We start from the raw sequence: 27,286 nt of genomic DNA on the forward strand, positions 1-27,286 counted from the left end.
TCTTTCAAGTTCTTCTCGCCGTTCTTGTTTTTCAAGTTCTTCTCGCCTAATTCTCTCCTCCGTTATACGAGTCAAACACATCTTTACATCCTCAACCTCATAATGTTTACTAGTTTGAATTATTTTTTTAATTTCACAAACATTTGCTTGAGGTGGAACAGATTCACCTAATTCGTCGGCCAATTCTATCAAATCCACTTTTTTCGCTTTATTAAGAAAAGCCATAATTTACAACTGATAAAAAACTAAATATACAATCACTGACTACCTTAAATCAACTACTCTTACTATATCCCGCCGCTGCCACCAGTAAAATTCTGTTGTGTCACAACAACCAGAAATAAGACGTGAGTTGTACCAAATAATTTATTTAAACATTCACACGAACAATCACAAAATATTACCCAAAGAAATATCTCTTCTTAGAAAAAAACTCTCTTTTCAACTACACAAAAAAAAAAAGAACATCACTTCTCGTTTGTGTCTCTCAAGCAACATCATTTTAGCATTACCTCTCGAGGAATTGATGCTTTTAGCTCAGTTGTCACACACTGTTACGTTACAAGGTGAACAGGGGTTCGATCCCGGTGATGGCTAGTCGATACGAATTCCGCATCCTGCTTGCACCAACCACAGTGCAGACGTGAAATATCATCAGTGGTTGACGGATCATGGGTTAGAGTCCCTTTGCCGTCAGACTAACCGTGGGAGGTTCTCGTGTTCTTCCTCTCCGTGTAACGCAAATGCGGGTTATTTCCATTAAAAAGTCCTCCAAGAAGGCAAATTTCTCCCAATGCTTGATTCAGGAGTTCCCTTGTCTTCTGGATTGGGTTCAAATTACAAGGCTACGGAGTTAAGTATTAGTAGGCGTATACCCAAAAATTGGGTCGGCTGTTCAACGACAGATATAAAACAAGATCATGGACTTATAATTCTAACGATATTCTAGAATGTTTTATTAGAAGCAAATGATTCGAGGATTGGGAAGAAAAGAAAAAAAGACCCTTTACTTAGTTTTCTTTTTTCCAGTTACATCTTATATTCGTTTTTTTTTTTTTTAAATTTTTTTTTAGTTTTTTTTTTTTTTTTTAAGTGTACATTTTCTTGAGTACGTTGTAACTTTTTGTGTCTGTGTTTTGTTTTCAACCTTTTCTTTTTCTTTGTTTTAGATCCTAATCCTTGTAGGCTCCAAATTTCAGCCCAATCATAAAGCTCAGCCACATCACTACTCACCTGTCAACCACCATTTTGATCTCACTTTAGTGTAAATTTTTTTGTGAATTCGTAAACTATCGTATATTATATTAAATATCGTATTCGTATATTTTTCGCCAAAAAAAAAGTTATTTGAATTGAATTATTTGCTGTGTTTGATAGTTTGTGTGAAATTGAAATCTTTTCATTGGTCCTAGAATTTTGTATCGAAGTATAGTAGTACTATATTGTCGCTTGAAACATGTGTGTACAAATCTGAGAGATATAGTACACTTTTCACTGAATATATGATCCCAAACTGTGAGAAGTCTTCAATTTATCATTTCCTATTATTCAAACTCTTATTTGTTATTCGAATTTTTTTAAAACAATAATTATTGAACTTATTTTTGTTTGTTTTTGTGTGCTTGTAGATAACTAGCATATTTAAAATTAGGAAAGTGCTTTCTTGGAGCGATTATATAAAGAGATTTCTCTGAGACTTGTTCTGACCAATTTGCTTGATTGTCTCATCCGAAAAAACAAACAGTGTTACTGTAAATCTTACAGCACGTTCAAGCAATATTGTTTACTGAATCAGTTCTTACCTATAATACTTTAGGTATTTTCATTTTCGGCATGAGTAAAAGAAATTCTTTGCGGAAAACTCGTGCAACTTTCTGTTGTCCAGTTAAAATCGATGGGAAGGTTTGCAATAAAAGTTTTCCGCATAAATATCGGTTAGTTATTCACAATCGCGTTCATACGGGTGAAAAACCTTATTCTTGCAGTGAGTGCAATCAGAGCTTTTCAACGGGAAGTGGTTTAACTATACACGCACTTGTTCATACAAAAGAAAAAAATTTTAACTGTTCCATATGCAACAAGCATTTTGGAACTAAAGGTAATTTGGATAGTCATATTCGCCTTCATAGTGGCGAAAAGCGTTTCTCTTGCACTCAATGCAATAAGAGCTATTCGCGAAAATATTCCCTAATTTGTCACATTAGGTCTCATACCGGGGAAAAACCATATTTTTGCACCATATGTAATAAGAGATTTCCAAACTTACATAATTTATCTCGTCACAATCGTGTTCACACAAAGGAAAAACCTTATGTGTGCAGTATTTGCTGTAAGAGTTATACTCAAGTAGGCGGTTTAAACGAACATAATCGCGTTCATACGGGCGAAAAACCTTATTCTTGCAAACTGTGTGGTAGGAGCTTTTCTCTGAAAGGTAGCCTAGTCAAACACAATCGTAATGTCCATACTCTGGAAAGACCTTTTTCTTGCAGCACGTGTCATAAGAGTTTTGCACATCGAAGTAATTTAAATGTTCACATTCGTGTTCATACAGAAGAAAAACTTTATTCCTGCACTCTTTGTGGCAAAAGCTTTAAATCAAAAGACGGTTTATTGTATCACAATCGCAGCCACACTGGTGAAAAGCCTTTCTCTTGTAGCTCATGTAACGAGCGCTTTTCAAATCGAGCTAATTTGCGACATCATTTACTTGTTTTTCATTCTGACGGAATTCCTTTTTCCTGCAGTCAGTGTGATAAAAGTTTTAGGACAAAATGTGGTTTAACCCAGCACTCGCGTCTTCACACTGGAAAAAACCTTCATCCGTGCGACATATGCAATAAGATATTCTTGTGGAAAAGAAAACTAAACATCCATTATCGCGTCCATACTAAGGAGAAACCTTTTTCGTGCAATGAATGCAATATGAGTTTTGCGCAGAAAGGAGGTTTAGTGATTCACAGCCGTGTCCATACTAAAGAAAAACCATATTCTTGTAACTTATGCAATATTAGTTTTGCACAAAAAGGAGCTCTTAACAATCACACTCGAATTCATACTAAGGAAAAACCTTTTTCCTGCACTACATGTGGTAAGAGCTTTACGAGAAAGTATGCTTTAACTCAACATTATTTTCTTCATGATAATTAAAAAAAAAAAATTCCTGTGTATGCCATGAAAATTTTTTTCCCTATATAAAATTAAAATCTTATGAGACATTTTAGATATAATTATATTTGCTTGAATATGATTTCTCTAATTCTGTCGTTGCCAAGGCAACTGGAACACACCAGAACTTAGTAACGTAAATGATAAGTTTTCGTTAGCATCCTCCTATATCTCTAGAGTTGTGATGTTGCTTATTTTACAGATTTTAATTTAGGTAGTGAGGAAGCTTGTCTACAGAGTTACAATTAAGTTCAGCCTTAGCTCGACACGCACCATTAACCTTTTTCAAACTATTAGAAGAATAAATTATCTTTTTCAACAAATAGAAGAATTTTTTTTATTGTGTGAAATTACGTGTGATAATAGTCTCTTTGATTTTATTTTTTGGCATGTCTAACTTAGTTCGTTCAAAAGATTATAATTATTTTTCATCAACCTATGTGTGGTTAATTTAACTCATGTAAATTAACAATGTTTTGTAGCACTGGTTTTGTTATAAAAATAAAATATACTTTTTCATTCTGATTCTATCTGTATTTCATGCTTTATTTTATTGGTCCCAGTGATTTATTCTGTCTTGTTTTCTGTAGTTGACATACATACAAAACCTACATACATGAAAAACATGCATACATAATACCTCTTATTTCATGGTAAGACCAACTTCTAGTTATTTCAAAGTTTACATCCCTGTAGTAAATATAGTTAAAATTTTTAAGAAGTATAGTATATGTGAGACAATGAACAACTAGTTAACTTTTCATTTTGTGACGTAGCTCAATTAACTGTTTACGGAGCTTAAAGTCAAAACTTATAATATTTCCCTCATGCAGGCTTCATCATTCTGAATATAAACAAACACTAGTTTTGAAGCATGTGAAGAGGTTTCTCAAACATGCAGAAATCAGAGCTCGTTATAGTGCGACTTTCAGAAGAACTCCTGCAGACATCCATCTCGCGTCGTGGCGGTTACTATGGTAACGAGGAAAAGTCACTTCGAATAGGGGTGTAAAGTGAATAGTTTTGTCTTGAAGTCGGCGTGAGTAAATCAATCGACGCCTTCTTTCCTCCATTTCACCCCCATTAGAGATATGCTCTCGCTTGTTACCATAGCAACAGACAACCCCAGACTACCAGTCTGAAGGAGTTTTCCTCAAGGCCACACTATACGTAATAGAGCCGGTTGATACTCACTGTGAGACAAATATAAACATTGAAAACGAAACAATTAAGCTAATAGTCCGCTCTATTCCCATCGTGCATTATCATTCTAATACCAAATTATAAAACAACACATAAGATATATATATATATATATATATATATATATNCACACACACACACACACACACACACACACACACACACACACACACACACACACACACACACACACACACACACACACACACACACACACACACACACACACACACACACACACACACACACACACACACACACACACACACACACACACACACACACACACACACACACACACACACACACACACACACACACACACACACACACACACACACACACACACACACACACACACACACACACACACACACACACACACACACACACACACACACACACACACACACACACACACACACACACACACACACACACACACACACACACACACACACACACACACACACACACACACACACACACACACACACACACACACACACACACACACACACACACACACACACACACACACACACACACACACACACACACACACACACACACACACACACACACACACACACACACACACACACACACACACACACACACACACACACACACACACACACACACACACACACACACACACACACACACACACACACACACACACACACACACACACACACACACACACACACACACACACACACACACACACACACACACACACACACACACACACACACACACACACACACACACACACACACACACACACACACACACACACACACACACACACACACACACACACACACACACACACACACACACACACACACACACACACACACACACACACACACACACACACACACACACACACACACACACACACACACACACACACACACACACACACACACACACACACACACACACACACACACACACACACACACACACACACACACACACACACACACACACACACACACACACACACACACACACACACACACACACACACACACACACACACACACACACACACACACACACACACACACACACACACACACACACACACACACACACACACACACACACACACACACACACACACACACACACACACACACACACACACACACACACACACACACACACACACACACACACACACACACACACACACACACACACACACACACACACACACACACACACACACACACACACACACACACACACACACACACACACACACACACACACACACACACACACACACACACACACACACACACACACACACACACACACACACACACACACACACACACACACACACACACACACACACACACACACACACACACACACACACACACACACACACACACACACACACACACACACACACACACACACACACACACACACACACACACACACACACACACACACACACACACACACACACACACACACACACACACACACACACACACACACACACACACACACACACACACACACTCACTCACTCACTCACTCACTCACTCACTCACTCACTCACTCACTCACTCACTCACACACACACACACACACACACACACACACACACACACACACACACACACATACATTATAAATAAATAAAGCTAGATAACCCTTATCATCAGCTAACAACCTATGTGGGTTTTATTAAAATTCCATTGTCCACTAGTATACTTTTGTTTTTTGTCGAACACTCTTGTGTTATCGAACTGTAAGAAGATTTATGTAACCTGATTCTATAGATTTTTAGCAATAAAAATTACGTGTAAAAAAAATTTTGTGATCCGAAATTTTTATTGATTTTTTTTAATAAAATGATAGAGATTCTAAAAACACATATTAAAAAGCTATCTTTAAGAAATACTCTGTTTAGTACGATAAAGAGTTTATGTGTCAAATTCTCGACTCCTCCTAAACTTACAAAGTTTGATTTTGAAGTATGCTTAAGATACTAAGAGTGCTTCTGTGATTAAGCGCTTTTATCTCCTTTATGTTTTTCAAATAGTTTTTTTCTCTCTATTTAATTTAACGTTCTTCAATTTTGTTTGTATCACCACATAAAAACAGCTTTTTTTTCTCTATTTAATTTAACGTTCTTCGATTTTATTTGTATCACCGCATAAAAACAGTTTTTTTTTTCTCTATTTAATTTAACGTTCTTCAATTTTATTTGTATCACCGCATAAAAACAGTTTTTTTTTTCACAATTTAATTTAACGTTCTTCAATTTTGTTTGTATCACCACATAAAAACAGTTTTTTTCTTCAATTTTATTTGTATCACCACATAAAAACAAAGAATCAAATCATGTCATTTTTATACCTATTTTTCAAATATAAAATCAATGAGTTGTTAATGTTAAGATAGAAATATTTAAATTGACATTACTTCACTTATTTGCCTTCTGAAAATTCACTAATAATCAATCAGATACTGATACCAACCAATAGGAATACGTTTCTATTAGTATCGGAATAAAACTCCTCCAATGAGAATGAACAAGAGTCTCGATTATTAGAGGTGAACAGGACTGAGCCGAGGACCTCGAACTTTCGAAAGTTACAATATTCATTATATTACTACATTAGGTTAATTGTTCTTTAAAATAATTGTCTAATGTTTTTTTGTTTAAACACACAGTTCGCATGTTTCAGTGTTGAATACACAAATTTGTTTTTCAACATTCAGCCGTAAAACCAATCGTAGTAATCGTTCCACGTGTTGTGTGCGCATTGGTCACTGTTTGGGAACAAGACTGATTTTTTTGTCACTAGCTCGGATTTATGGGAAATTCGAACAATCGAGACTCTACTGTTGTGTAAACAACTGTTTGCCATTCACAACCACAAAATTATGATAATTAATTGAATTATGCTAGCCAAATGATATAGTTCTGCCATTGGCTTGTACATCTCTTAGTTTGTATTCCGATTTGTAATCTTTGGTTAACATCTTTGTTTTATTTTCATCTTTCTCTTTCTTTCGTTTTAGATTCCTATCCTTATGCGCTGCAGTATAATCTAGACCCAAACACAAAGCTCTGGAGTTTTCTTTCAAGCAGCATTTCCATCACAGTTTGATGAACGTTCTAGTCAATGGAACAGCACATTTGTTTCAATATCTGTTGTGAAGGAAAAAGGTTATGTATTTTGTGTACTTGTGTGAGTGCGTTTGGATTCTATCTCAAAAATACACTTACAAATTTGATTGATAGCTTTGTTTGAAAGAACATTTTGGTTACTGTGAACAAAAGGCAATTTTCAAATACTTAAAAATCCAATACTTCTCTCAAATACTTGAAGATAATTTTTTTGTATCAACATGAGTGAAGAAATTTCTTTGGAAGAAACTCGCCCAACCTCTTCTCAACAAAAAATAGAAGAAAAGCCTTCCAATATGAGTTTTAAAAATGAAACTCAATTAGTTAATCACAATGGTGTTAACGCCGAAGGAAAATCTTTTTCATGCAATGAGTGCAATCAAAGCTTTTCGGCGAAAAGCAGTTTAACCAAACATACTCTTCTTCATACTAAAGACAAAACGTTTACGTGCACCGTATGTAATAAGTTTTTCTCGTGCAAAAACAATTTAGTTGTTCATAGCCGTATTCATACTGGGAAAAGGCCTTACACGTGCACCATATGTAATAAAAGCTTTTTGCAAAAGTTTACTCTTACTAAACACAATCGTACTCATACACAAGAAAAACCTTATTCTTGCACCATATGTAATATGAGTTTTGTTTCGAGTGGTTCGTTAGCTAGCCACAGAAGCGTTCATACTAACGATAAGCCTTACTCTTGCAGTATATGCGGTAAGAGCTATAAGAGAAAAAATGCTTTACATAGCCACAATCGGGTTCATACGGGTGAAAAACCTTATTTGTGCGATTTATGTGGTCGCGGTTTTTCTCTGAACGGTAGCCTACTTAAACACTATCGTAATGTCCATACTCTTGAAAGACCTTTTTCTTGCAGTGTATGCAATAAGAGTTTTGCACATAGAAGTAATTTAAATACCCACATTCGTGTACATACTAAGGAAAAACCCTTTTCTTGCACCCTCTGCGGCAAAAGTTTCGCCTCAAAGGGTAATTTATCTGAACATAGTCGAGTTCATACAGAAGAAAAACCTTTCTCGTGTGGTATATGCAATGAGAGTTTTTCAAATAAAAGTACTTTGAATACCCATTGCTATGTTGTTCATACTAAAGAAGTGCCATATGCATGTACTCAATGTGATAAAACTTTTCTGACGAAGAAAAGTTATAACTTGCACTCACGTGTGCACACTGGTGATAATCTTCACCCATGTAACATATGCAATAAAACATTTCTGTTAAGAGCTAAATTAAACGTTCACATGCGTGTGCACACTAAGGAAAAACCTTATTCCTGTAGTATCTGCAAGAAAAGCTTTGTACAGAAAGGTAGTATAAGCATCCATATGCGCGCTGTTCATACTAACGAAAAACCCTTTTCTTGTAACATTTGTGAGAAGGCATTTCCAAGAAAATTTTCTTTGATTCAACACAGTCGTGTCCACTCTGGAGAAAAGCCATATTCATGTAGTGAATGTAATCGAAGTTTTTCAATCAAACATAATTTAAAGAAGCACATTCTTCTCCATAAAGTAAAAACTTAGTAAAGCAATATCTGTGACAACAGTTCAAGCAGAGAATATATAGTGTGGCTTTCAGGAGAACTCCAGACATCCGTTTCTCGTCTTGGCGGTTACTATGGTGACGAGAAAAAGTCACTTCGAATAGGGGTGTAAGGTGAATAGTCGTGTCTTAAAGTCGGCGTGAGTAAACCAATCGACGCCTTCTTTGCTTCATTTCACCCCCATTAGAGATGTGCTATCGCTTGTTTCTATAGCAGCAGGCAACCCCAAACTTTTAATCTGGAGGAGTTCTCCTCAGACGTAGGGGAACTATACGTAGGGGAAGAAGTCTAGCTTCCATTGACATAATGTAAACCAGTCATTTAAAATTAGGTGCGGCACAAAGTTCTTTTCTTCTCCTCTTCTTAACCAATACTGGGGTTAGGGTGAAGAAGAAAAGTTTCCTCTTTTTTATCGTTCGTTTGTTCTGTAGTTTTACACTATTGATAAACATTACTGTACTATTAATTAAGATATTTCCTTAAGAATAAATTTAAATCCGCTTACACATTTTGACATAAAATAAAGCAGGCAGCGTACTCAACCATGCATGGTCTGCAACCGATTTACAGGTAACGTAACTTCCTGACTGTCTCTTTGCTTCTTATGAGCATGCACCGGATCTTGGTTCAAATGACGCTCTGTGTGTGTTGCTCACCCTGTAACTTGTTTTATGGTATACCCCACATTACTTTTTATATTCTTTGATTCAAGTCTGTTACTGCAATATTACAGTCGCGTTTACATCGGTGGAAAACCTTACTCCTGTAATAAATTGTTGTTCAAAGATACATATTGAGTTTTTTCTTTTCTTTAAAATTTATGCTTTAAACAGTTCTATTAAAATGGTTTGAAGAAATTGCTCTTTTAAATCTATCAGTTAAACTTTAGTTTGTAACAAGCATGAAAATAAGTTTTTTTGTTACAAAAGGTTAAAAAAATTGTTGCAATTAATTTTCTTGTTACTAGCAAATAGTAAAACTTCAGTAACTATTATCTAGTAATACTTCAGAAGAAAGGGTTTCTTTTTTTTGCTAAGAGAAATTTTAGTTTTATTTCTTAAATTTTAGGCTTTACGTTTTTTTTCCTCCACATTTTTGTACATCTGTCTAAGGATTTGTTTGTAATTTCTCAGTTTTTTGTTGATTCCAAAAAAGCGGATTTTAAGTGTGTGTGAAATCTTGTAGATTCTATTTGATGTGTTAAAACTCATAATGTTATCCTTTTTAAAGGTAAAAAAAAAAATCTACCATTTTTTATCGACATAGATTGTGATTCTAAGTTAAAATTAGTTTGATGCAGAAACAAATAAGTTTTATTTTACTTAACATAGTTGAAGCGAAATTCTGTTCGTATTATTCAACTGAGAATCATATAATATCTACTTATCATAGATTAAATCCTACTTATCATAGATTAATCCGTAAAATTATTACATTACTACTGATCAAAATAATAGGCCAATCACTTAATTAGAATTGAAGAAGTATCAACAATTTCAAATTCAAAAGCTTGCTGAATTTTAAAAAAAAAAAATAATAACAACAATATCACGTATGGGTTTTTCTGTACCATCGCATCCATATTAGCGACATAACATACTAGCCGAAAAAAAAAAAAAAAAAAATCGCGGTTAGCTAACTCTAATAAGTAATAATACAACTGTACATAATAATATTAAGTGAATGGCTGAAAAAAATGAAGTAAAATAATACAAATGAAAAATTATAATTTAAGTAAAATAATAAATTATGAAAAGTAAAAAAGCGATTGTGTTAACTGGATAAATGTTGCATTCATTTGAAGTAATCTCAGTTACGTTTTGTCTGAAAATATACAGATGTAGATTGTAAAATAGAATAAAAACAATCTTTTTCTTGATCCTGTCGCCAAAGCACATTTATGACTAAAAGAAAAAAGCGGGAAAGTGTTTGGAAAGGAAAAGCTTATGGTTTCTACTTTGGCGTTTTTCGGGTTACCAGTTTATCGCCGCGTTATCACCAAAATTGGCGTGGTATGCGATAGTATGTAAATAACCACATATATTTTCTTATATGTTAACATATTTCTTAGATCTACGATTGAGCACTTGTATTCTTTTCTTATGCAAGATCTAAGGATATTGATTAACTGAATGTAGAGTATGTATTGCCTATATTGCATAATAACATATTTCTTCAGTCTACAATTAAGCTCTTAATCTTATGATATTCGTAAAAACTCGGGTTCTTAAGTAATTGCAAGTAAGTTTTGTAAATTTATATGCTGTAATACATTTACACATTTCTTAGCTGTACAATTATGTACTTGTATGCTAATGGTATGTACGAATTGTGGTTTTTGAATGACTATTAGGATTCTGTTATAAGTTAAATTTCGTAGATCTACTATTAGATAATTGAATGCTACAAAATAAGAGATTTACAGTTGTGTTTATACAAAAGAAAAACCCACTTTCTTGTAATTTATGAAATAAAAGGTTTTCTCAAAAAATTTATTTAGTTCTCCATATATTTTTACAAATGACATATTTTTGCTGTGTACATGTGGTTTTAAGCTTTATTTTAATTATTGTGTTGTTGAGTTGAGTAAAAATACCTTTCTTTCTTGCAGCAAAATCATAATAGGAATGGTTTTTAAAAGAGATTTTAACAATTTATGATGTGCATTCATTTTACTTCCATCAGTTCATTAGAAATTTTATTGTCATCTATGCATATAAATATTGTAAATTGGTAATTGTGTTTCGTTTATATGAAATAAAATATTACTCTCAATTTGATTTCTTATTTTTTTATAGTTATTTCTTTTTAATATTTCAAATTTCTGACATGATTTTTTTTTTTTTGTGAGTGGGGGTTAGAATATAAGTTCACATAAATATTGTTATTGTTTACATTTAGTCAGCCCAGTGGCGGATCCAGCGGTATAACCCCTCCCAAATTGAAAAAAAGGGAATTTTTTTTTTTTTAATAGTTTACAAAAGAAATAAAATATTTTGAAAATTATTTAAGGGGGCATATACACCTAGGTAGGTCGGAAAAATCGATTTTTTTTCCCATTTAATTATGTTCTTCACTGTTTTAAGAATCATAATCCAAAAGATTAAAACGAAATTCGTCATAGTTTCATTGTAAACATTAATAATGTTAAAGCTCTCCAAGCGCGTTTCAACAGGTTTAACCAAAAATTGCATAAAGGTGAAGATGGGAAACTTGCGAAACTCGTAACTAAAAAACGTATTACATTTATTATTTAAAGATTTTGAATGCTTGAATTATTTATGTATTGTGCTTATTATAAAAACAATAAACGAGAAGACTAGCATTAAAAACCCCAGTTTATTTTTTTTTTTTCAAAAAATTTTTGAAAAAAAAATATTTTTTTAAGAAAAAAATATTAATTGTNTGGGGGGGGGGGGGATCTGAGTCTATGGGTGACCTCGTCACGTCTGTTTTTGTTTGGAAGACACAGGTCGTTGCATCGAGAGTTGCAAGAGATCAACCTCGCTAATAAAGAAATAGCGTTTATGTTTGAAAGAAATAACAATTTGTGTTTGGCACGGCTTAGCCGTTTCTGTACACGTTCCGTAAATTGTCTTATTTAACTGACCAATTAGAATGTGAAAAGGCAATTGCTTTCTTTTATCTTTGTTTTTATTACTTTCAGTAAAAAAAATTTGATGCAAAAGAAAAACTAAATACAATTTCCTATTAAATGGATATTCAATTATTTCAATAGCTCTTTATAACATTTAACAATGTTTTAAACTTTTTTTTAAGAATTGGGTATCAATGTTGACAATGAATTTTTGCTTGCTTCTTTGAAATGAACTATTGTTACAATTAATAATTTCAGTTGAGATTCCTCAAAATTGTCAGGAAATCGCATGAACAAAAGCGAGGATTTTTATTTTGTGCGATCTAGAAAACTAATTATTAGAAGAGAAATTTACACTGAATGTATTACTGAAATTTATTTGTAATTGAACTAAATATTACAGTTTTATTATTTTACGTAAACTAAATGAAAAACAAATTAGTTACAGAACTTTTAAAATTGGATATGATGAATTTGAAAACTGATGATATGAAAACAATATTCGACGAGCGTTATTTATGTTAATTGATGATAAAAACAACAAACACAGAAACAATAATCTTAACGCCAAAAGAGTTCTAATGATATTGTCTATCAAAGAAAAAAAAGTAAAAGAAACTATTAAGGATATAGGCCATCAAATAAAACAAAAATATTTTGATTCAGATTATTATTATTATCCAGTATACAAAAAGCCAGGTATGATGGAATTAACAAGTCAGACGCTGAAAATTGTATTTCAAAGGTTTTATAACATTAAAAAATGGATTTTAATATAAAATTAAGACTTTGATGAAAGTATATCTCTGTCTATATATAATATGGTTAACATATGACATGAGATAAAATGATATAGCAAAATTAAAAAATAATAATAACATTTGGAGCTGATTCATAAAGTTATTACTTATTTTTTAACTTAATTTTTCAGACAATTTTAGTAAATATCTGTTATGTTATATTGATTTTAAAGTATATAAAACTGGCGCATGTATCACTTGCAATGGAAGCTTCTAACTTATAATCATTAAAAAGTCTTAAATAAAGTATCACTAGTCAATAAGTTAATTATAATGCAAGTCATGAAGTATCAATTTAAAAAAAACTTCTTGAATCTGTTTAATAAATTGTAATAAAAAATGAAATCACTTATTGGTTTCAAATCGAAAATTTTCAACACATGTTATAGAAATTGGATGAAATTTTCTGGTTTTATGTGTCACATATGCTCTCCTTTTTAAAAGTCATCTTTAAAAAATATTCGGCCGTTATATCTTTAACATCGAGGTAAAAATTAAGTTGCGTTACTCCAGTGTGTACAGGGTCCTAAAAATAAGGCTATATTTTAAAAAAGAATCCTTTTTGAATACTATTATTGAAACTTCTGATCAGAATTACATGTATCTGATCAGAATATATATATATTCACGACGTCATGCAGTTATATATGACTAAACAATCATGACACAGGACAATTTATTTATTTGAAATTCCAAAGCAAATATCATACCAAAGAAAAATGTCTTACAACTTTTTTCCTAAATTAAAAAAACTCCTTTTAATGACTTGTCTTGATAATGAACTTTATTTGCTTCAGATTTTTAAAGAGAAAAATAAAACTAAAAAAAAATGTGGAAAAATATATAAAATTTAAGCAGTTTTATGTGTAGTTTTTTTCCCCACCTTGTTCCAGTTAAATTTATCTGGATTTAAATCGAAATTGGAAACAGAAAATAAAAATATTTTATTGATAGAAATAAATATTTATATTTTATTGATAGAAAGAAATATTCATATTTTTAAGAAATGATAAGTTACAATAATGTTGATCGGATTAAATTTTTTGTCCTCCATAAATAGCTATTATGATTTCGGCATAAAATCTTTTAAAAATTAACCTTGGTTAATTAACCTTGAATTCAGAAAAAAATATTCATGAAAAAAGTTTTCACAAAGTTAATTAACACAATTTGACCATCCTATAAAATTATGATGAACTACAGAAATTACGCTGAAATTTTTTTCTCTCCAATGTTACGGAAACAAATTGCCCCATTATTAAAAAGATGTGTTTTGTTTAATTAAAGTTTTTATTACTGAGAATAATAAAATATTATAAAAAATTTTAATGAAACTTTTTTTAAGAATAATTTATTGACATTTTTATTGTAAAAATGTAAATGGTAGTTAATTTTTTTGTATTAAGATAACAATTATCATTATTTATACAAATTATTGTTGGTTAATAAAGGTTTTTTCAAATGGTTTATTTGACATGAGAGAGGGAAAGAGAGAAAGTAAATGGGTAACGGATTTGGTGTTTGAGTTCTGCTGTCATATATAATATTTATCATGTAAGATAAAAATAAAATGGTAAATTCAAAAAAATGGAAAAAGGAAAAACAAACACCTTTCGTAGTTGATATAATGCATTCTCCATTTTGTTATTTTCCTGTTTTTAGAATTGACAGTTTTTCGGCCATGTATAATTTTTTTAAAGTATATTAAAATACAATTTACTTCACTTTTGTGCAATAAAAGCAAAAGATTTGAAATTAATTTCGATAAAATAAAGACAATGATGATCTTAAAAAACCGATATTACCTTAACCTAAAAGTCGAAAGAATGATCGAAAATACAAAATCAAATTTTTTATTTCAACGTACTTTATTTATTATTTATTTTATTGATTGGGATTTTTTAAAGAAAATTAGAGGTTGAATTTCATTTTTGAATCAAAACAAACTTGTTTACAATTAAAAGCAAAAAGAGTTCTAAACGTTACTTTACAATTTAAAAAAAAAATAAAATGAATTCGTAATATAAACTAATAACAAAATCCATACAGGAACAATCAACGGTAAAATCAAGACCTTATGAACTATATAACCTTGTCATCAGGCTAACCGCTGGAGGTTCTCGTGGTCTTCTTCTCCTTGTAACGCAAATGCGGGTTAGTTCCATCAAAAAATCCTCCACGAAGGCAAATTTTTCCCAATACTTGATCCAGGAATTCCCTTGTCTTCTGGATTGGATTCAAAATTACAAGGCTATGGAGTTGAACATTAGTAGTCGTAAACCCGAAAATTGGTCGGCTATTCAACGACGATTATAAAATAAGAAAATAAAATAAAGTCATTTAAGTTTAAACTCCTTCCATCCAGTTAAGTTTCTTTCAATATATTTGAGCTTAAGGATTACTGTGGAAATAATTTTATTAAAATGACAATATTATCACCACAGATCATTACTTTTACAATAATTTTATTATTACAAATGTCTTGTCTTCAAGCATTTAACTGCGTTGAATAGGCAAGTGTCGAAAGGCAGACTCCTAAATATGTACGTTAGCATTAAAGATTTTAACTCGTGGTTATTTTTTTGAAAAAGTAGGCATAATTATCCTTATTCTATAAGTTTTATTATTTAATTCACTACCATTTTATTAAATATTTTCCAGAAAACGGAGCAGATGGCATCCCTTTTTCAATGTATAGAATAAATATTTTCAAAATGATTAGAAATTTTGCCTGTGTTTTTTTTTTCCAGTTCTAAAATGGTATCTGAGAAAAAAAATATTCATTTTTCTAAAAATTTTTTTTTTTCAATGCCCGCCTGGGAATTAATCGGTTATTAATATAACCTTCCAGTAATCATAAAAATGTATATTTTATTTAAAATATTAATGGATAAAATTTTAGTTTAAGCCCAATTGATCTGACTTATGAATCAAGGCGTGTTAAGAATTCAAAAAGTGTATTGCTGTGAGTCTTTCATTGCTTTGTTATTTTGACATTTATTCAAGCAAAAGAATGATTTTCAAAACAGAATGAGGGGTGGTAGAAATGAGTGTTTTCTTCTTTTCACTGTGACAATCAAGAAATATTACTACTTTGTTGGTAACTGATAAATGAATGAGTTGACAGGTGCGATTGCAAAGCTTACTTTTTTGATATTCTAACATAAGAGAGATCAATACTGATAAGATTATAGTACTTTCAGGGAGGTATGGCACTTAGAGTCATTCCAGAATGATAGAACTGTTATCAAATGGGTTCACTGCAATTATATTGAATATCATACTTGGAATAATTTTCCCTTCCTGATTCTAGGGATTGGTGCAGAGGCAAGCAATACTTGATATAACCACCTGACAACAAAAAACTTTAACTTTTATTTCTCATCCACAAATTCTAATTCCTCATAACAAAGTGAGAAGCAATGACCAGAAATGGTAGCGAATTTTTTTTAACGATACTTTAAATAAGATTGGAGTTGCAATCAGGATTTTATATTGTCAATTATTTTGAACTGCATATTCAAGTAACAAGATTTCTCTTATTACATGTTTTTACATTAAATATTTATACAGTTATCATATTGTTTAAGTGACACCAACTATAAACTATAATAGTTTAGTTTCAGAAAAAACGAAGTTTTAAGAGCTTTTTTGTTCACTTCTACTTTTGACAAGCTACTACAATTCTAGTGGTAAGGCGAAATTTAGCCTTATGGTTTAAAAATATTCTGTGTTGTTGACGCATGCAAAATCAGTTATGGAATCGAATGAGATCTACAGTTTAGAATGATTGTGATTTTCGTAGTCAATATATTTAGACGCTAATTAAGTGTAAAGAAGTAAGTGAAATTATCAATACTTGGAAATATTGCACTCAATTTTAAATATCACATATTGAATGATACTATATATTTAAATATATAGTCAATCTTACTTTTAGTCTTTTTAATCTTTTACTGAATTTCTAACTCGTATTACAATAAATCTAATACAGTTAACCCCGCTTAAAGGAATACCATCTGTTCCAGCCAAATATATGCAATTAAGCTGGTTATTCGATTAAAAGAAGAGTGCAATATTCAATCTTAAATTCTAAATTTTTGCGAAATTTTACTTTCTAATGGTATTTAATGCATAGTTGCAGTGCTTTGATCAAATAAAGTTAGTTTTATGTTCGATAAACAATTATAATTAAAACTGTCTGTGTTAGTTGTATCATAAAATATAAATGTCATTTAAATAAATCAATGTTAGTGAAAAGTAAAATATAGGTGCTAAAATATTATTTGATCCCTTCTTAAAAAGTCTATAATTGAAGACTGTCTTTATACCTGTTTAATTCGTCAATTTATCATAATTAGATTTTCTCTTTCAGTCTCTACTAAAACTTTCATGACTTGCGTATTCGTTTCAACTATAGTCAGAATTTCTGTTTTTTGCTTTTTCTTATTTATTTTTTCTAATTCTCGAAACTCGGGAAATTCCAAATTAATGCGCTATTTTACAATAGTCAGAGATTTTTTTTTGAAATTTTTAGTTTCCAAGATTCATTCTTTGATTAATTCAAATTATTCCTTTTCGCACATAACTTGGAACAATTATTCACTGGATTAAGCAATGGTTATTCCACTTAATAGAAAGACGCATTGTACATACAATAGTGCTAGGTTTTTTAAACTTTTTTTTTCAAAGCTCATAGCGCACCAGGCCACAAAACCTTTTGTACTTTTTTTTTTTGCATTCTAAATGATGTGTGAGTGAAGTAAGTCAAAGATGGGTACTTCAATGTATAACAAGCAGCAAGATTTGATTAATTTTTCACATTTACCCTCTAACGCCTCTTTACACCAACTAATGAACAGGAAGACCCTATTGAAATGATCACCTATTGTTTCCTTATCTTAATTGAAAAACGGAAATTCCATTTTAGCTGATGGTGAAACAATTCTCAAAAATAAAAATTCTTTTCAGTGCCTCTATTTTATGCAATTAGGTGGGGACAGAAAACAACAAATATCCGTTTAAACGGGTTATTCGATTATCCGATATGCGATTAAGTGAGACCGACTGTAGTAGTAAACCGATACGGATTATACAACAAATATAAAAAAATATGGTTATGTATATATGTGTAGTAAGGTGATATTAAGAAAGTTATCCGTTTTGGAAGGAGGTAAAAAACGTTTTATTCCTGCATAATACTAGTATAATTTTATACCAGTTTCCATAAAGCTTCACTGGAATAAATAATATTGATTATGGATAATAATTAGTTTGGCTACGACCATCGAAATATCTGTATCAATATCTGTTCGTTTGCTAAACAGTTTCGCTACTAATTGTTTTGAGAATAAATTAATTTTGGTTATAGTAACAGAAAGAAGTTATGTATTGAAAAATAAGTTAATGAAAAAAAAAATGAGAGAACCGAAAAAATTATCATATTGTTAATGACGCCAATATTGCACAATTAATTTCAGTTTTAGGTACAAATTGAGAAGGAAAGTACATATTACAATATAAAAAACTATGTACAAAAAGTAAAATTAACAGAAAGAAGGTTTTTATTTGTTTAAAAGAACTCCAAAAAGTCGTTATATTATGGACGCCAAATAAATTTTAGAGATATGTATTAATTGAAATAAAAAAAATATGCCTACTAAAGAATGAGGAAAATGGAAAAATCAACTATTTTTTTTTAGGAGAGAATTAGTTTCAAAATCGCCATATTAATATGGACACAGAATACGCTTAATTAATTTTGTTGAAATTAATTATGCGTCATTTGTGTAACTTCATGTCTTATCGTAATTTGTGCGGTTTTAATAAGGAGTTCCTTAGAGCAGCGAAGATAGTGTATTAATATTTTCATGAATTAGAATTATACTAAATTTTGTTCATCACTTCCTATAAATATTTTAAACAACATGAAGGTTTAGATTGAAAAATGTTCTTTAATCCTTCGATCCAAGACTTATAAGAATTAAATTTTTTTTTTTTTAAATTTCGGTCTTAGTTTCTTGCCTCTTATAAGTATGTATTTCAAACAAAACCTAAATGACATCCTTGAAAGCAAAACGTTACGGCTACAAAGCATTAGATTGGAGTCTTAGTGGCTCAGGGGATAAAGTATTTCGCCTTACAATGAAGTGAACTGGAATCGAATCACAGCGATGGCTAGCTGATAAAAATTTCGCACCCGGCTCGCACCGACCACAGTGTTGACGTAAAATATCTTCAGTAGTAAACGGATCCTGGTCGTCTTACCGTCAGTCTAGCTGTGAGAGGTTTTCATGATTTTCCTCTCTATGTAACGCAATTGCGGGTTAATCCCATCGAAGTGTCCTCCACAAAGACAGATTTATCCCCTATACTTGATCCGAGAGTTCCCTTGTCATCAGAATTGGGTTCAAAGTTACAAGGTTATTGAATTGATCATCAGCAATTGCTAACCCAAAAATTGGGTCGGTTGTTCAACGACGGTTATAAAATAAAATAAAACCTTTAGATTGAAAAAAAAAACTAAACGTTAAAAACAAAATTAGGTGCTGTTTGAGTAGGAGTGCACCCATAGTATTTTTTAACGGCGCGAATACCAGAATTCGACAAACTTAAGTATAATATTCGAACACTCTTGTGTTTTTTACAAACACTATGCAAAGTTTCATAACTTCTGTGAGTTTGAAACAGTTATTCAGTACTGTTAGTTTAAGTTTAATCAATATTTAGTCAGCGCGTTCATGCTAATAGGGAGCCACAGTTCTATGAAAATGATAAAAGCATGTCTGTTAAAACTTTTTGGAATATTTTAAAAAGTTACAGTAATGCCCAGTCATTTTGGTCCGTGGGTTAAGGGAAAAAACAGCAAAAAAAATCTAAGAAATTTTCTTTGGAAAGTGATTTAATTTAAGTTTATTTTCGTACACAAAATTACAATAATATTTACTTGCCAATGAAACTTAAAAAATTCTTATTTAAGTAAAACATTGCTTTATTAAAATTGTTCAAGACTGTTTTGGCCTTAAATTAATGTTTAATATATTTCTATGCGGTCGCGGCAGAACTGCCTCACATAAGACCTGAAAATAACCACTCGTCAATTCAATAAAGCAAATTGGCGCATTAAGTTAAGTAAACAACCGGTCATTTTTCTAAGATGTAAATGTACATCAATGCAAAAAAGGTCTCTAAAGAACAGAATTTTGATTGAAATGTCTAAAATCTCTAGTAAAAATATTGATCCTTTAAGAATACATCAATTTGATATGGAAAGATGCAAGTAAAAGGAGTGTACTTTAACGAATCGCATATTTCAATGTTGCAACGTATAAATTAAATGCACTTTGCTTCCCAAAATATTTTTAAATGATGTTTTTTTTTTTCTTCAAATTCAGTAATATTTAACTGAATTTTGTCTCATATTCATATTATTTTTTTATACATTAAATTTTAAAGCCGCAAGTTTATTTGTCTCACATATATTTTTAAAAGAAACTACTTGACCTAATTTCATATAACAGTGATATAAATATAAAAAAAGTTTGCAAAAAATGACCAACCAATATGTCACAGACTCATTAGGTTATTGTGTCACACATTTTGAATTTCTCACTTTCTATTTTTTTTCAATTACAGTTAATTAGTTTACAAATCTAAGTAACCAATAATTTCGTTATGATTAATCATAATCATATTAATCTTGCTGTTTCATATATAAAACTATTATAATTTTGTGTGTTAGGAGGAAAATAAACTCTTTCTTTTCTCTTTAAATCAATTATTATTTATTTATTTTTTTCTTGTTGAAAAATTAAGACTTTTTTTGGGAAAAAAAGAAAATGTACAAATCACGTGGGTTGTAAGTCAAGCGTACTGTGGGAGGAGTATCCTAGTCTTTAGAGAAGGGGACGGCATACATGCGTACTTTAACAAATGACGTGCGTATGACGTTCAATCTTATTGGCCAGTTCAAAATGTACAATGCGCATGCGTACTAGTAGGCATAAGAGTTCAACTAGTTTAATAATTTTGAATCTATTATTACTATTAGACTTTTCAGAGTTCTCGCAATGGCTGAATTTTTTTCTCTAGACAACCTAGACAAGCTTATTGCTAAATCTCCAGATAAATATTTTACCGTTGACGAAAAACGCTTTCTTCTTTCATATAGAGATAAAGCTAATAACATTAGAGATACTACTCTTAATGGCATATTGCATCATATGTACTTAAATGTCGTATATTGTGAAGGTGAGACTGTTGATATAGTCCTAAAAGTGATTAAGGAACTTAAATTGGATCTCTGGACTATGTTCAAGAACAAACTTCCATTAGACGACTTCGACATTTCTCACAATTGTCTCACAGTCAATCCCAAAGCATTCATCAGTATAACAGAAGCAGGAGCCTCTAACGGAATATTTCTAAACGAAAACTTTTATGGTTGCTCCGACTTTAAATTGTAAGTTTTTATTTCGTTTACTTTTCTGCTTAATTTTTTTAAAATCTTGTTTATGTTTTACCCTTTGCTAAAATAATTAGTGTCGTTCAATTTAGTTTTATGATTTTAAGATTCATAACGCTGAATACTAAAAAATATTTTTTTTTACTTTTAAGACCAATAGTAGATTGAATTTCAAATCTTTTTAAAGCTATAGTTAATGAAAATTGCGCTGAACTCTTTACATTTAAATAATTTTAAAACTCCTCCACACAAACTACAAGTGCTTGCTTTTGCTCATAATTCATTTTTAGTCTCTTAAACATCACGAATTTCAACTTTGTAGATAAATGTGAGAAATCACGTGATCAAAACACCTCAATAGTTACAAAATAATCCTCTAAGTATTTCTTGAAAATGTGAAGAAAAAAATGTCCTAAACTGAAATTCTCTCTTTCTTCATTTTCGGGGAAAAAAAAGAATTTTTCAGAAATGAAAAATTCTTTTGACGGAGGTATTACCAAATTATTATCCGGTAAGAAAACTTACGTTATCATTTCATTCGATATTATTAACCTAGATTACCGATAGACAATTCTTAAGGTAAGGGGTTTTATTTCATAGAGTTGATATAGTAGGTATGGTCCCAGTATTTCAACTCTATGTTTTATTTATTATACTGGATATATAGCCTATGTTCAATTACTATATACACTGAACCGTCTAGAGGTAAAAAGAGATCCTGAATTTCAATATCTATTTTTTGGTACGTAGAAACATCGATATTAGTCTTAAAAAATTTCATTCATGCATATAGACATTTTAATCTATGAATTAAACTACTATTTTTTTAAAGAATTTAAATTCTAATTTTGTTGAAGAATTTTAATTTTAAAAATTATTAAACTAAATTAAGAATTAAAATGCTTCTATGCCTATGAATGCAATTTCTAATAAAATTTTTTACCTGAATGTAACGTTGACCAGAAAAAAGTTTTAATATATTTTACAAAAAACAGCAATTACAACTTTTGTATTTTAAAAGATGCGAAATTTAATTTTAACATGAAGTCATTATTTTAATCAAAAAGAAGTTTATCTTACATAACGCAACAAAATATTAGTACTAATATTTTATTTAGCTTTAATTACTTATATTAAATTAATACAAAATATTAGTAGTATACTAACGTTTCTGCGATTTGATTAAATTATAACAAATTCTGCCTTAATATTTTTTTTTGTTTCATTATTTCAAGTTCTTTTTTTATAAATTAATTACAACCAATCAATTGAAATTTTAGAAATAAGATAAAATTCATCAATTTGTCCAGAAATGAATGTTTCGCAAGCAGTTCTATTTTCGATATGATTTCTGGAAACGCATTTATTAACTTATTATAAGTTTATCTACTAATATTAGTCATATTTATCGCAAGAAAATTGATACATTGTTTTGAAAGATCTTTCGAAGTTAATGTTGGGAAAAAAAGTTATGTCTTGAAGTATTTTGTCATATAATCTTATAAGGTTTGAAAAATTAAAGCCACCCTTCTCTTCAGAAGAAAGTGTATTCTAAATATTCAGGCTGACAAACCTTCATAATAATTACATTTTTTCCCAACAGTTTTTGTTTTTATATAAATCTCTGACAGTATCCAGACCGAGATTTCATCTTGCAATTGTCAGATTAAAAACTTATTTTCCCCTCGTAATTATTAGACAGGGACTAATATAGAGACCTTTATATCTATGTTATTAGACTATAAACCTTCGACACATTTTAATCAGGCCTTGCAAATTTTATTTCGTCGCACCTTCACACTGATTCTGGATTTCGGAGTTCTATGGTGTAAAGATTTATACCATTAAACTATTTTTTAAAAAGATTGAGCAAAAACATGCAAAATTCTTATGCTGATTTCCCTCTTGCAATTACCCACAAGAGTTGTTTATCAATGGCTTAATATTGGCTTCGTACACGAATTTTACCAAGTTAATGCAAAAAACACTTGTGTTTCCTATATCAGGTGGAAGCGCAAAACAGATTTCACTGCATATGCTCGCATATATATTTCATACCAGGTAAAGTATCTTAAGTATGATTTTATCGGGTAGTTAGAATATGATTTGAACACTACAAATTTTTGGAACTTATCTCTTCTTAAACTCTTCTTCCTTTCCCTCATCTTCTAACAGTATTACTCATATGAACTGAAGATTTTTTGTAGGTGTGCGTCTTACTATTTTGTATAAATTAGTTTTATTCTTATTTTTACTTCATTACTATATATATATATATATATATATATATATATATATGCCACGCAGATAGCAGTTGGAAGGCAAAAATACTTTATTTAGCTTCAAACAGTATATTCAAAACATTTTCTATGAAAGACGGAGCTCAAATTCGCCCTCCAAAATTGTGTCCTTAAGTTTTTATTCTAGGAAAAGTAGCAAATGAATTTCCCTCTATTTTGTTATATTTTAGGGAAAGGGGGAAATCTTANAAAAGTACATATATTAGGTGGTATGAGAGAGCTTTAGCAGAGTTGTCTACGTTTTGATTTTTTGTCAGAAGCGTAAAATGTCAGACCTCACAGATTTTCAGAGAGGCCAAATTGTAGGAGCCCGAATAGTTGGAGCAACAGTGACCGAAACATTCCAGCTTTTAGGCGTTTCTAGAGGTACGGTGTCTAAAGTCATGACAGCATACACACAGCGCGGAAAGACAAGCTCAGCAAAGCAAAATAGTGGACGGAAGGAGAAGCTGAGTGAAAGAGACCGACGGGTATTGAAGTGGATTGTAATGTCTAAAAAGAAAACAACTGCAGCCAAAGTGACCGCAGAGCTCAATCAGCATCTGGATTCTCCAGTGTCAACAATTACAGTTAGGAGATACCTTCATAAAGAGAACATTTACGGCAGAACAGCAATTCCCAAGCCTTCAAAATCTAGGGTGTTTCCATTATTTTGATAACCACCTGTATATATGTGTGTGTGTGTGTGGGAGTTAGTGTAGCATTAGATGAAATATTGACGATAGTTTAACAAATATAACAATTTAAAAGAAATAAAAGGATGGAAGGATATAACAGTGACATGTTTGGTGAGAGCTGCCTTCTCGCAGGATCGCCAAAATGGATGTGAATAAGAAATTAGATTGTTCTATGGTATAAAGAGTTAATTATAAATTCGGGACTTCCCCTTCTGGACTGAATGGCGCCTCTCAATGTCAAGAGGATGATGCAACTTCTTTTAATATTATAAGATGGTGAATGACGTAATGTTCGCAGTTATTACACTATAATACTGTAACGACAGCTCCAAACTATACAGAATCTGCCATACTGACAAGAAAATGTCCTCATTTCTTGAACACCAGAACAACTACCAGAACAGCTACCAGACGCAGTTACCTGAAAAAAAGAAAAGAACGAGAAAGCAAAGTATAAAAATATGAAGCAATTTTTTAATTTACTGACCACGGTTTCACGTGGTCAGCTGAAGATGAAGTGTTTATTGGTCTATCGTGATTCCCGACTTTTAGCACATCGTATCTATCATTCTTCTTCACTTTTGTGATTTGGCATGGATCGAAGAACTTGGATCTTAATTTGAGACCAGATCCAAACTGAGTTCTCTAGATTGCAACTAAATCTCCCTCTCGATATTCGTTGGCTTTCTTTCTTCTTTTATTGTACTGCCTGCGGTTCTGTTCTTGGATCTTCAAAATAATCTTTTTGGCTTCATCATTAATGTTCTCTCTATTTTGGATAAATGATTCTATGTTTTCTTTCTCCAACATTTGCAGAATTTGTAAGTCCTCTTTGGTTTTCATTTTCACTCCAGTCAACAGCTGGAAAGGTGTAATCTGAGTGCTCCGAGAAACTGTAGAATTAATGGTACGCTGTATTGTTGGAACAAATTTGTACCACTTAGTAGGATCTTTTATTGATAGTTTTGCCAGTATCGGTATGAGGATCTTATGCGTTATTTTCACTTGTCCATTACCACTAGGAATACCTGTTGTTATTTTCACATGTTCGATATCTTCATCTTGGCAATAAGTCTCAAAATCTGTTGAAGTAAACGCAGTACCTCGGTCAGTAATTATTCGTGAAGGATTCCCAAAAGTTATCTGTTGAGTTTTTTACTTATCTATTGCCTTCTGACTTGACGTTGATTTGGTTGGGTAGAACCAAATAAATTTGGTGAACGCATCTACCACGGTGAAAATATGTTTATAATTCTTATTGGTCGAAGGCATGGGACCAATGAAATCAATATGGTAAGTATCTAAGGAAATATTATTTTTAGGAATCGGTTTCAAAAACCCTTCTCTTTTTCCTGCTTTTCTATTTACTAATATGCACTCTACACATTTTCAACATATTTTTTCATATCTGAAAAATAATAGTTTTGTTTAAGTACATCAACAGTTTCAGTTATACCAAAATGACCATTAGCATGTGTTGATTTGATAATGTTAGTTTGCATTTGTTGTGGGACCACTAGTAAATAATTATCATTCTCAAGTTTATATAAAACATTATTTTTTACCACAAAATCATCAATTGATTTATTTTCCAAAAGTTGTTTAATAGAGTTAATATATTCATCATTTTTCTGGTTAGTAACAATTTTAGAGGTTAATTCGTCACAAGTAATATGCATAATAGGATATCTACTTAGACAATCAACATGTTTCATTTGTTTACCTGGGCGATGTACAATTTCATAGTCAAAGTCTTCCAAAAATAATGCCCACCTAGCAACTTTAGGAGTTAATTGTTTTTTACTCATAGTCTTTTGGAAAGCTGAACAGTCTGTTACTAGTTTAAATTTATTTCCCACCAAATAATTTCGAAATTTTTTTAAAGCCTCAATTATAGCCAATACTTCAAGTTCATAACTTGAATAATTCTCCTCTTGAGGAGCCGTTTTTTTACTCATATAGTGCAGGGGTGGCGAACCTTTGTACACAAACGTGCAATTTTTCCTAAAAAATTGTTTGATGACGTCATAGACGTGCCGTCAAATAATTTTAACTTCGTGATTATTGGGAAAATAATAATACTAAATACTACCAACACAAACTCTTTATTTACATTGAAATTTTTTTTCTCCAATGTCTCAGTTATACGCGTAATTCAACTTAAAGTAACATCAGTGTGACTTCTGTTGTTGCAGATTAGATGACAAATAACTTATATTAGGTTGTAAGATGTTAGTTTAAGCAGGGCTGTTAATTTTTTTGCTAGTGATTTATTGTTAGCTTGTTTTTTTATGGTTATTAATTGTTTTATTTAGCATTATTTCTTAATTTTTT

General features: G+C 31.5%; 2 protein-coding genes across 5 annotated transcripts in view; both read left to right on the forward strand.

Annotated features, from left to right (window-relative positions):
* LOC139425877 (zinc finger protein 271-like) overlaps window positions 1-3,693 on the forward strand; it is a 19,838-nt gene extending 16,145 nt beyond the window's left edge. For both annotated transcript variants that reach the window (XM_071181976.1, XM_071181977.1), the window contains exon 2: window positions 1,170-3,693. In XM_071181976.1, coding sequence (XP_071038077.1) covers window positions 1,834-3,150 — 1,317 coding nt within the window. In that variant the 5' untranslated portion in view covers window positions 1,170-1,833 and the 3' untranslated portion in view covers window positions 3,151-3,693. The remainder of the gene's footprint in view (window positions 1-1,169) is intronic.
* Window positions 1-11,881, forward strand: part of LOC107442383 (zinc finger protein 271) — a 28,427-nt gene extending 16,546 nt beyond the window's left edge. For all 3 annotated transcript variants that reach the window (XM_071181975.1, XM_071181973.1, XM_071181974.1), the window contains one exon: window positions 7,441-11,881. In XM_071181975.1, the coding sequence (XP_071038076.1) occupies window positions 7,771-9,093 (1,323 nt within the window). In that variant the 5' untranslated portion in view covers window positions 7,441-7,770 and the 3' untranslated portion in view covers window positions 9,094-11,881. The remainder of the gene's footprint in view (window positions 1-7,440) is intronic.
* The last annotated feature ends 15,405 nt before the right edge of the window (window positions 11,882-27,286 follow it).

This window comes from Parasteatoda tepidariorum, chromosome 6, assembly GCF_043381705.1.
Source record: "Parasteatoda tepidariorum isolate YZ-2023 chromosome 6, CAS_Ptep_4.0, whole genome shotgun sequence".
NCBI classification, from domain to species: Eukaryota; Metazoa; Arthropoda; class Arachnida; order Araneae; family Theridiidae; genus Parasteatoda; species Parasteatoda tepidariorum.